Source organism: Schistocerca americana, chromosome 5 (genome assembly GCF_021461395.2).
Source record: "Schistocerca americana isolate TAMUIC-IGC-003095 chromosome 5, iqSchAmer2.1, whole genome shotgun sequence".
In the NCBI taxonomy this organism is placed as follows: domain Eukaryota; kingdom Metazoa; phylum Arthropoda; class Insecta; order Orthoptera; family Acrididae; genus Schistocerca; species Schistocerca americana.
Genome location: NC_060123.1, coordinates 602,972,554 through 602,985,851, shown reverse-complemented (window position 1 = coordinate 602,985,851; position 13,298 = coordinate 602,972,554). Strand labels below are relative to the sequence as shown.

General features: G+C 38.9%; 1 protein-coding gene across 1 annotated transcript in view; it reads right to left on the bottom strand.

The window, feature by feature from the left end:
• Positions 1 to 13,298, bottom strand: part of LOC124616577 (insulin-like peptide receptor) — a 418,803-nt gene that overhangs the window by 74,366 nt on the left and 331,139 nt on the right. Inside the window, exons 6-10 of the mRNA XM_047144897.1 lie at positions 10,574 to 10,772; positions 7,211 to 7,324; positions 6,907 to 7,054; positions 6,016 to 6,230; positions 1,753 to 1,933 (exon numbers count right to left, since the gene is read on the bottom strand). Of these exons, the coding sequence (XP_047000853.1) occupies positions 1,753 to 1,933; positions 6,016 to 6,230; positions 6,907 to 7,054; positions 7,211 to 7,324; positions 10,574 to 10,772 (857 nt within the window). The remainder of the gene's footprint in view (positions 1 to 1,752; positions 1,934 to 6,015; positions 6,231 to 6,906; positions 7,055 to 7,210; positions 7,325 to 10,573; positions 10,773 to 13,298) is intronic.

Genomic DNA, 13,298 nt, shown 5'->3' with positions numbered 1-13,298 from the left:
GAAAATTAAATGGGGTAGGCACAATATGTAGCCATGTGAATGGATGGTAGATGATCCAAAAAAGTAATTTGCTGGGGCAACAATTTCACAAAATATAATATGCTGGAATTCATATGTTAATTTAAAGCCAAGGTGGTGACCTAATGAATTATGGGTAGATGACATTAGAAAATGTGCAGGAGCAACACGGATCCATAGAGTAGAAAACTTTAATGCACAGAAAGTCTTGTCGTTTACGTAGCAATGGATTTCAAGTAGCTTAGAATGATGGTGACTTGCTAGAAACAGTCTAGTAGCATTAACATACACACTTGGAAGTAATGTAGCAAATTGAGCTTTGCACGAAGTTGCTGAGGTAACAGAGGAGAGAAGCCTGGTTAATCAATTTTTTGTGCCACAAGTCATCCTGTCGATGCAAGAAAAAAAAGGGATGAAATACAAACCCTCCCCAAAGAACAGTGTGATCCAAAGCTATTTTGTAATTGAACAGGTTACAATATACTGGCCTGAATGCAATAAGAGGAATTACAAAATAATTCAAAATTCAGCACACAGAGTAACAGGATAATGTCAGCGGACTGTCGAAATTAGTAATAAATTACAGCGAAAGGCCCTAAGTTACTAAGTGGGACTCCAGTACTGAATGAGAGGAGTCTGCCACAAGGTAATCCTTGAAAATCTTTGGTTTATCACTAATGTTTTAAAGTTCTCCTGTAAGCTTATTTCTGTGCAAGGGTACATTATTTAACTGAGATTTTTATCCCCACTTTAGAAGGCTACTCATAGGAACTCCAAGCCACAAACTGCCAATAGAAGGTGCCGGTACTTGTTCACAGTGTGCATGGATAAGAACAAAGCAGTGATAAGAAAGGCTGGCTGCCAGCGTGTGTACCATTTCCTGTGGTTGAAAATAGATTTATATTAATAATCAAGTAATTGTGTTCCTGTTGTCTATTAATGGCAGTGCACTTTACAGTTCATCCTCAAAAATAATTTATTCTTGCGATTAATAACAAACTCCAAAGATCAATGTTTCCATCCAAGACGCGACTGCTGTTCCACAACAGTAGCTGGACAGCAGTGCGTAATTAGCATCTGTCACGTGTACTGTCTCAATTCTTATCCCACAATGTATGACTGACAATTGATATTTCCTTTGACATAACTCTCGAGTCATTTCTCTAGTAGTAGTGCTAGTAATTGTATCACTTCTCTCTGATACAACTACATTATATCTGCTATCACCTTCACCTCATAAACTGATCTCATTTCATCCTGAGACTGTGGAGCTCTTTAACTTTGGATTTAAAACTCTTTCACTGAACACTGCTATATTGGAAATCGTCCAATTACAAGCATCTGTTGTGGCTAGAATATGCTTTATTACACTGTCTCAGCAAAAATCTCTGAGATATTTATATAACAATTGCTGCTTCATCTGACTTTTTACAAATAAGCTGAATATCATTCACGTCCAGCCAGCATAATTTAGTTTTATAATGTTTTCCCTGAATTAGCATGAGCGATTTCTATCAACAAGAGCATCAAGATCATTTCTGCTTTGCAATTCTAAATGAAGTACTAACTCATCCTTAACGACACTGACATCAATCAAGTGCTGAACTCTGTGTCTGTTTTCTTCCTATTTTTACAAAAACAGTCTATTTTAAGTCTCAATATTTCATGTTTTAGCTTGTCTGCTTATGTTTCAATTTTCTGTTCCAAAACAGAAGAGATTGTGCCATAGCTTACCCATCACTGCCACAGGCATCGCGTCCATCATACAGAGTCAGGTTTCGGTAAGGAGCTTCTGTATAATAAACAACGTAGCCCAGAAGAGAGCGAGGATCATAATGGTCAAATTGCTTCCAACTAATAATCACACCTTTTGAATCTGTTTTCTTAATTTTCACCTCCAAATTAGTAACATTACCTATAATGAAACAAAGAATAACAAAATTATACGTAATCAGTTCATTTATTTCTAAAATACACTAAAAACATACACAACCACGCATACAGCAAAATTTGCATTAGTTACATAGCAAGGATATTTAATAATTACATTGTGCAAATGTGTTACATGTTGCTTAGTTTGTTAGGGGTTGGTCACTTAGGAAACAAAATAGCCAATTTTATTACTGAATAGGCTCTTGAAAGAATAACAGAACTGCAGGCAACTTGGTTATAGATAGTTAATTTACATCAAGCAAATACACATTTTAGGTCTTTTAAGGAAGTATAAAAAATGTAAAACATCTAATATGAACTTAAGAACAACTATTAAATTACTTGTATTCAAGAACGATCCAATAAATGTTGAATTTTTACTCATTACTCCACACAATAAATACAAACATATGCATGAACAATGTCAACAATGTTTAAACATAAGTATTACATAGACAACAACATTCACAATCAGACAAGGAACATAATGTTACATAGTTTCACTGAGATGCTTTGTCCACTATTCAAGCCTCCCAGATTGTGTTCATATGGGGTTGTTGTTCACTTCGAAGAACATAACAAAACAATGGGATGGGCAGGGAAAATGGAGGTCCGCTGCTTAGATAAGGCTGCCAAGGCTGAGGTGCATAGTCCTACAACCATCAATAGTAAGAGTGCACAAGGGTTTAGTAACTACAGATGCATAACACCAATTGCAAGAGCACATAAATGAGTTGGCCTCAGGCATCTCCAATACCAGTCATGCCTTTATGAGATGGCTCTCAATCACACTTGTAGATCATGAGCACAGAGCTCACAAGGAGAGAAATAATAACCATTAATGGGAACCCTACCAAAATATTAAATGACTATTTAACGAACATCATGACTCTTGTAAGTGTAACTGAACAAAACAACAGTTCCAAATGCCGAGTGGAACTTTAAATTGTTCCCATAAAACAGAAAGTAATCTGAGCCATCCATCACAAGCTTTTGCTCACTTACATAATCTGTGCTGGACACTTATACCAAAATTGAACTTTATCGAGTGACCAACAGGCCATCAGCATCATCGAAAGCAAAGCAACATCAAAAAATACACAAATGCGAAGCCTGTGCCACGATCACTTACGCATCTCAATGTAGTTGCATCGCAATTAATGAACGCAAACTTCCAACTTTCTAGACAATGTCTGATCTATGTATGAGCTCTATATAGGCTGGCCATAGACTCTGTGTGCCAAACACACTAGCAGCCATCTACCCACCTGTACGTACAGCTTTGCAGGGTTCTGTATATGTCTCAACACCCAATTTATAAACAAATGATATGATATTAGCTAAACGAGTGCCACTGATGTATTGAGGTCCCTTTCTTCACTTCTGGCTTTAGTTTTGAATTAGATGAATGCCAGATGTTCTACAGGATTAATTAATCTTAACATACTATTTTCTGATGTCATCCTTCCGCGCAGTAGAGGCCTATCTTCCAAACATGCCTGCATAATAAGATTTCTCACACTATATGGAATACCCCCAGTGCAAATTAACAAAAGATTTTGACTGAAATAACATCAAGTTTCATAAACGAATTTTGTTGCCTTTGGAAGGCATGATTATTCCTATTTTAACTTCAGGTGAAACCATTATGAGAATTATTGTTAATGTGAAACAAATTAATCAAAACAATGTGTTCCGGCGTAATGACAAGTGCTGGCACAATGATCAAGAATGGAAGAACAGATAAGCCTGTGAGACGACGTCAGCCAATAGTACACTGACAAACCCCTCTCTAGGACGACATTGAGACAGGAGCGGCTATCAAGAAGAGAATGTAACCTCCTAGCTGCGGTTGGAGGGGAAGACAAGCAATCATACAAACACTACAGCAGTGACTTATGAACTGTATTGTTTTGCTTTTATTGAAATTGCATATATCGCAGGGCACTGATTATTTGCATGTCGCCATTTGCTTGTGACACACCTTTGTGAATACACAAAGTTAAGTATTGTCAATTTAACTTACGGAAAGAAACTCCATTTTGTTGTCTAGCGATATGAGAATACCACGCCTCACAGGATGGAATTTTCCTTTCTGTTTTGCTGGCACCTTAATTCTCTCTTATCTTTTCTTTGCAAGGGTGTTTACTTGCTTTAACAGTCTCCTTTCGTGTTTTTTGCGGGACCTTTTTGGAACACTCATTGGTTGATTGTGGTTGACTCATATAGCAAGTTTCCTTTTGCTGTGCCAATGAACTCGACAACATCACGTAGCACAATTCAGGTGTTGTCCTCTATTTTTTGCCTCGAAGGTTTACCTGAAGTCATAGTGTCAGACAATGGACCTCAGTTCACATCAAATGAATTTGAAACATTTTGTGAACACAATGTCATACAGCAATTAACTAGTGCACTGTTCCATCCACAGTCAAACAACAAAGCAGAATGTTTTGTCAGAACCTTCAAGCAGCAGATGGCCAAACTTCACTCCGCACACACCAGGGATCAAACGTTGCAACTGTTTCTTGTCTCCTATCATTTGTATAGACGAGATGGACCATCGCCGGTGTAACTGCTTCACGGCATCCGCCATCAGCCACTGCTCCACCTGCCCCATCCTCCTCGGCATCCGGCACCATAAGAAGGCTGCAAGTATCTCTCCGCACCGCACAATATTGTGTTTTACAGTGTTTTTAGCGGCAGCTGACGGTAGGCATGATCTCGTTTCAGGTCATGACGAATTGCAGCACTGTCATCACAATCAACTTCACCACTGTCATGTGCACAGTGATCCTCCTGTGTCTCTTCTCCGAGATTCACGGATCCCAAGGGCACCTTGGCCACAGCAGCCACCAGAGGGTGTCATAACAACACAGCGGGACGACCCCATAGAGACAGAGCCTTCGCCTCCTCCACCCCCTCTCATCCTACCGATGGAGCTGGACCCACCCACACCGCAGCAGAACGCCTTCTCCACCTGGTTATTACCGAGCGGGGTGGCGCAGTGGTTAGACACTGGACTCGCATTCGGGAGGACGACGGTTCAATCCCGCGTCCGGCCATCCTGATTTAGGTTTTCCATGATTTCCCTAAATCGCTCCAGGCAAATGCCAGGATGGTTCCTTTCACAGGGCACGGCCAACTTCCTTCCCGTCCTTCCCTAATCCGATGAGACCGATGACCTCGCTGTCTGGTCTCCTTCCCCAAACAACCCAACCCCAACCCACCTGGTTATTGGCCTCAGGAGGTGGACGTTTACCTTTCTGGTCATTTTCTGGGGAGCGTTTCTGCCAGAGTGAAGGCCGGATGGTGAGGTACGACCGGAAGCTTGACATCCCCTGCAGCCACAGCTTCCAGCCCAGCAAAGCATCCACACTCCTGCCTCCCCCACCATTGTTGCACTCCCTACACAATGACGGCCAACTGCTTTGGGGGAGGGAATGTTCAGGCATAACAACAAGCACTTTCACAACAATCAGGGATGGAAGAGCAGAGAGGGCTGAGAGACGACATCAGCCAATAATAAGCTGACGAACCTCTCTCTAGGATGACACCAAGACAGTAGCGGCCTACACACGAAGAGTATACAACCGCTACGTTGCCTAGCCACGGTCGGAGAGGAAGATGAGCCGTCATACAAATGCTACAGCAATGACTTATGAATTGTACTGTTTTGCTTGCATTGAAATTTTATATACCGAATGACAATGATTATTTGCACATTGCCATAAGCTTGTGACACACCTTTTTGAATACACAAAGTTAAATAAACTCCATTAATACGATTTGTTTGAATGGACTAGCAATCCGAGAAAATAACTTCTTAGGCACCCTGTATTAGACGAGTGGGCAGAACACAATATAATGAATCCAAATTTTGGAGGGGCAAAATATTTCTATAATACTAAAAAGTACACCCGGCTGCTACACCAAAAAGTGATTCTTCAATGCACAGAAGAGTGACCTGTTTGTTTGACTGCCCCTCAGAAATATGAGTTCAAGAGAAAGTGAACTGTTGTAACAAGAACTATGAAATACAAAATGTAAATCCAGCACAATACTCACAGGCAACCTTGTCACCATTTGACGACGGAGCAACGTCGAGGTCAGAGAACTCGGGGAGACTGGTAACCTGCCTTAGTTTCTCAATCCTGCTCAGGCAAAGTTTAGGGTTGAAATGAAAGAACAGGCGCCCTCTGCTAATGTTCAGAGCATATGGCCTCGAGTCCCAGTCCCACAACTCCTGCAGATTCTGGTTGTCGAGCACCACCAAGGCGTACCTAAAGAATGAATTTAACAGTATTAAGCAGAAGGAACAATAAATAAAGTTCATAAAAATTAAGGAGGAAAGAGTGTCATTATTTCAAATTTTTGGTATGAAACAAAATGAAAAGATTTATTTACTAACCTGACATTCTTCAGTCAACTCTGAACAAAGTTATTAGTAAATTAGTATGACTGTACTAAATGTGTGAGATGCTACAATGTAGAATGCAGAAAGGAATAACAATACGAATTGGAAAGACTGTTACTTGTAGAGGAGAAGTTGAACAACAGTCAGGCACATTTATAAGTACACTGTTGAATCTTAGCTAACAATGTAACAAATAATGTCCAACAGTCTACTTTTGAATGTGTCAGACCACTGTTAAATTCCTTTTCCATGTTGTGAGTAGCAATCTATCCAAATTCATGTTGTAGATGTGTAATATAGGTAGTGGAGACATGTGAAAGCTTGTATGCACGGTGTGCATACATAGAGGGAATACAATCGTATGCCAAAAACATTACAAAAAAAGTGTCAACAGGTCACAATATGGTACAATGTACGTGTAGAAAATTTTTGTTAAAAAACTATCTTCCTGTAATATATGTTTAAGAAACCTCTCTTAACATTAATACTGAATGTCATATCTTCAGTAGTCAACAGATATGATACAGAGAACACACACTCACTTGTCACTTTCTAATATTTTTCCTCGTATTACACGCAGTCTCTTGAGAAAATTCAAGGAAACAAGTGGGAATGACCGCACAATTTTTAAGTAACCTTCTATTTCCTCAATCATATTCAGGTTGTCCTCCAACTCCTTCACAATATTTTCTGTAACAAATAAAAGCAATACTCCCATGAGACAATAATCATGACAGGAAATACATTACAAAAAGATCGATTTTCATAGTAGGGCAGATAAAATCATCTGCTTTCTCAAATTTTATGTTTCAACATAATAATGCAAACATTATACTTAATACTCACTTCCACCACGTATCTGGATCTCTAAGGCCCCTTTGATGTACGTGCAACCCCTCAACCTTTGAGCAGATGCTATACTGTCCACATTGGTCGGATTGCACTCCTTGCGACAGGGTCCTGCCAATAAAATGTGTAAAGTAAAGAATAATTCTTTCTCGTTGATTGTTTACTTTAATTAAGCTGTGTTTTCTACAAATTTTTTGTAGCATGGCCAGAAGTTAATAAAGGAAATTATTAATTTCTTGATCTTAAAGATGTTTCGGTTTTTTAAACACGAGAGATGTTACAGAAAAAATATATTTTTACAAAATGAAAAAATAAATAATGTAATACAAAGCAGTCAAAACCACAAGCTAAATCACAAAACATCTACATCCCCGCACTAGATAAATACAGTACTAGTATAAATGCCAACTACTCTCATACAGTTGTCTGATATATACCACTTTACCACATAAGGCTCACTGCAGCACAAAAAATTTAACTACTGCTTGAGAAATCTACTACTCTTTTTCACAGTTTAAGTACGTACAACCCCCCCCGACACACACACACACACACACACACACACACACACACACACAGCGGTGTGTTGGTGTGTTATTTTTTGTGAATGTGAGTACCCGCTTTTATCTGTTTTTACTTACTCTTTCTATCCTGGAATGTAGAGTCAAGATACGTAATAAACCTATATGTCAAATCACAAGCCCAGGAGTGAACACAGCTATCATTAATCATCTTACTTATTTTAATAAGTGCTACGATATGCATCTGTGAGAAATTTTACTTTTACCTCTTCTCTGACAAAGGGACATGGTATTACCACACTGGAATCTATGATTTCTAACTACAGAATGGATGGTATGTTTGATCCTTGGGAGAGTGTCTAAGTGTATTACTTGCCAACAAACAATATTTACAATGTGCTCCATTCTACTCTGTGCTAATAACTTCTATATAGTGTAAACTATTGGATAGCTAACAGAATAGCTGCTGTGTTGTGTTTAACAACGTTTTACAATTGGTCTGCCATGGCAATAAGAACACACAAATGCTAACTGAAGTATGACAGTCAAGACGAAGAAAATATATCAAACTACGTTCTGGCTGCCCTTACTTTTAATTATTTACCTGTACACCATATGCAAATCGTTAACAAAGATATCAGCAAATGTGACATGAGTATTATACATAAGTACTACATTAATACTGGAAAAACATATTTTTCTCCACAATAACGTCAAATATCGAAGTTGCCAAATTAGGATTTGTTCCTACAAATAATGTTATTCCATGGGTCTTAAAGAAAAAGAGATAAAGCATCAAATGTACTGAGACCATTCCCTATTAAAGAAATTACTACTTTAAATGCAGTCAGTGTCTCACATGCACATAAAAAGAACTGGAAATAGAAGAGATAAAAGTAAAAAAATGGAAACTGGAGTATTGGACGAAAACAACTGCCATGAAGGACCAATATAGACTCCTAGCCTTTTCCCCGTTGCTTCACCCATGTCTGCGTGTGACACATACACTGAACATACCTCATCTCTCCTTCTCTGTGTCCATCTCTTCCTCTCTAAGCCTGTCTTCTTCATCCTCCCACCTCTATCTCTATCCTCTTTGACATTCTCTCTACCTCTACATCTTCTCCACCCCCTCTCTTTGCCCATTACCTCCACCACTCTTCTAACCACATCTTCCTGCCCCCTCCTCCTGACCATATCCTCCTCCCCCTTCTTCTAACAATCTCCACCTCCCCTCTTCCTTTCCCACCTGCCCATTCCCATTCTACACCTTCCACCTGTCTCATGTATCTCCCTCTCCTTTCCCCTCTCTGTTAACTTTCTCATCACACTGGCTCTATACAGCTCCTCCTCTATCCATCTCAACCTGTCCCCAGCCATGCTCATCGGCACAAAGATGCCAATGCAACAAAGTTCAATCAAGCAGGCCGATACAACTCCCCTTATACGGAAGGTCGATAATGCGGACCAATACTGTTCCAACACAATATGCCTGTCATTCAGGGCAGCCTATATGTCAGGAGTCTGGGTACGGTTTCTTGCCCTTGACATGTTGCCTTCTCTAGAAAGTCAGTCGATTTAGCAGGTCAGTATGTTTCCACACAACCTGCCTGCCATCCACGGCAGCCTACACAACCCAGGTACTTGGGAGGAAATTCTGAACATACATGCATGCTCTCTGCTTCATATGTATAATAGAGCACTGGAAAAAGAACACACCATTGCAGGCGTGCAAGCAAGGCTAACATATTACAGTGTATGGGAAAATCTGGAGAATACAAGATATCATCTCCTGTAAATAGCAAAGGAACATGACCATATGTTGGGAGTACTCGAAGCAAATGATGGGTTCAAGAACATTTACTACATTATTGGATACATTTAGAATCTTTTTATAAACCTCCATTCCCGCTTTGGATTCATTTAAAAGGATGGTTGCATTGCATTTAAGTATGGATTACTGGACACTGAGCATCTAGCAACAGACAAGCTGTTTGTATTGTTTAAAACCAACAGAATAACTACATTTAACAGGCATTCCCTTGGAAAAATTATACAGTTTTATATGGGAATTCTGCAAGAACGTGGAGGAGAAGAGTTAAGAACATGAGAAGATGTGGAATGCTTTAACAATAGTGTAATGTAGGAAATACACGCCAAAATAAAAATCTACGAATTTTCTTGGTAGAATAATTGCAAGACGCAATGAGGCTAACTGTTAAGGTCATACACAAGAGAGTTTACAGGAAAAGAATTAGATATGTATTATAACTTGAGAACATACCTTCTTTGTCAAATTAGTGGATGGAAAAAAAAATTAGATGATTTGGTCTAAGTTTAAATTGTAAGTTAAAAATTAAACTGGATGTTATTAAAACTAAACGAAACAAGCATACAGAATTTTTTTCTGGGAGTAAATGTCTATGCACCAAAACTATTTTGTACAAAACTATTTGTTTTTTTATTCGTTGCTCTGCAGAAAATCCTAATAGGATCTCATTTTCATGTGTTTTCTGGCTGGCGATCTTAAGATGGAGCTTACAGCTCTTATTAAGAATTTTTTACGGGAAAGACATGATTACAGCCGCCAGTGTGATATAAGTTTTGAAATACTATGCAAAGTCTGTTTTATGTAGATTTGTATCTGAAACAAGGCTATCTGGCACAGAGACGAGAAGTTATACGCGCGTCGAAACAGAAATGAACATTTTCCGCATAAAATCGTGACAAAGAAACACAAGCATCTACAAAATCTACAGCTTCTATGTAAGCTAACTCTCAGGCAGCAAAGTTACGAATTTCTGAGAGAAGTAATTGCTAGCAGGACTGCGCTACACACCTTTGCAGGGCAGGCAAACAGGCTGACGGCCCTCGGGTGTGTCGACGAGATGTTCGGCGTACAGTGGCGGGCATTCCAGCAGGCACACGCCGGTCACGTTGAAAGGTTTCCAGTTGAGGCTGGAGAGGTCGCCCTCCGCCTCTGGAGGAATTGGCATCTGCCGACACTCCGACTCGTTGATACAACGCCGGTTCAGGTACTGTAACATTACAGCGAAAAGAGCGTGTCAACTGACCTCGTACAGGGAATTACTTTGGAGAGCAAACGCAGTAGTTCTCTTAAGAATAAGGACGAGTTTACATACTTAGAACTTGGATTAAAGTTTTTCTACACAAACAAGTATCCTACAATGATTCATTGGGCCTCTCCTGTATTTCATTTTCCATTAGTTAAATTTTACATTAATGATTCCCTCGGAATTTTTACGGACATATCACATTAAATCCTTCGAAACTACTACAATGGTACCTGAGTACAGTTCAAGTCAAAAGCAGTTGGTTAGTTGTTTCATGTCCCACTGATTACAGTCGTGATCTCTCGCTATGATGTCGAATGAGTCAGTTTTACAATTATAGCACACTTACTCTTGAAAACAATGACAGAAAACTGACCACTTACATGATTGTCTTAAGCCACTTGTTTCTATGCAGTGATTTATTCTCCCACACACACATACAGTGGTGGGAATAATCGAATGAAAACAGTCGATTCAGTTGGTTGTTGGAAAACAATCGACTGAACAATTTGTAGTTTTACGTATCAGTTGAATCATTCATTCGTTCTTTTGAATGAAACCAGTGTATGGGAGCTACTGAATGAAAATAACTGAATCAGTCGATTGTAGCTTTGTACGCATCGATTGGTCTATTCGTTCATTCTTTTGTATGAAGCGGACCGGCGCATTCAGTTTGAACGGAAATATTCGCTCGTTTTGCTATTTTTAATCACTGCTGATGACTGCACTCTGTTATCGCCTGTCGTCACTGTTCTTACAATTTCGATATTTACTTTTTACTGAGCGCCAGTATGCTTGATAAATGATCTAAACTCGATCTCGCGTACATTCATGGCAAACATTCTTGTTAACATTGATTGAATTATTTATTGCCTGACTCAGCAGTTTTCCATGGCGGTCATGTGTTAGTGACGTGTGCTTAATTTTGTGACCGAATGGTGTTTCTCTATTCCGACGAAGGCTGTGGCCGAAAGCTTATATGTATGTGTTTTTTTAAATATGTGTGTGTGTTTAAATTGCGCCTGTGTGGCGTGTTATATTTACGGTAAATAACAATCTATCTTTTCCTACATTGTTATTCGTACCTGGAGTATCTATTATTTGCCGGCAGCGGAGGCCTTGCGGTTCTAGGTGCTTCAGTCCGGAACCGCGCGACTGCTACGGTCGCAGATCGGAATCCTGCCTCGGGCATGGATGTGTGTGATGTCCTTAGGTTAGTTAGGTTTAAGTAGTTCTAAGTTCTAGGGGACCGATGACATCAGATGTTAAGTCCAACAGGGCTCAGAGCCATTTGAACCATTTGTATCTATTATTTGATTTGTGTTAGTGAGGCATCTTCGGTGAAATATCAAGGAGTCAAATTGAGATAGTGTTAGTTTATATCACATTGGCCGTTTCCAGTGCTAATCTCTTCTTTTAATACATAAATTAGCGTAATATCGATGGTGCTGCGTTTGAATTTGACACAACTATACTGTGGGATTTTCCTGAAGAAACTGATACAGACGTAGACTATGGAGAATTTCGTGAAGAGGAAGTTTTCATTGAAGAAGACAATGCGTGTATAGTAACTTCCGTTCAATAGCAGTTTGTGCAGAACACAGAGCTAGATCTGGCTTAGACTGTGATAATAGAGTCTAAAGCAAATGACTCTCTACCAATTTTGTTATTGGAGTTGTAATAATTATAATAATTTCTGCCTAGTGTAAGACGAATTATAACTTCTTTTCCAATAACATTTTGAGCAGTAAAATTGTCATTATAGTGCATAAAACAGAATATTTTGTACTTACTTTGTTTGTAACATACCACTGCAGATCTAATAATTGCAATTAATTAGTTACTAGTTCCTAATCTATAAATTATGACTTTGCCAATTATACCAAGAGCGACTGTTAAAACTAAGTGTTTGAATGTCATCATTTACTACTGTATTCTACACATCAGTTTAAGTACTACGGTACATCCATGTTAATCTTTAGACTGTCGGCCAGCTTTAAAGGCAATATTTAAAGCAGTCAGCCAACATTAAACTGCATGTTCTGATGATGCTCTTGTTCATCTGAAGAGCGAAGCCGGTCAATAAAAAATACAAAGTGCGACTTGTGGCTGTTTTCAAATACTTAATTATGACTTAGTTTCAATAAAATTTGGAGTAGTAAATTGTTCTATGTCTTAGTAGCAGTGTAATAAATCCCCCCCCCCCCTTTAGTGCTGTAGGGTTAATACTAAACTTTGTCTGTCAGAATGCTGAACACTCACTGGCAATGTGATTGGAAAAAATCTTATGACTGGATACAAATCAAAGCAATGTACAGCATTTTCAAGGATAATTCATGTTATGAAACTATGTAAATTAAAGAAATTAATTAACAAATTAAAATTAATTGAATTAAATAAATTCGAAGAAAATTTACGAATGACGACAAATATTTCTCGCAAAAAACACTCCCGGCAAGTGATAATATATTCTCAAAAAGCAACTGATGA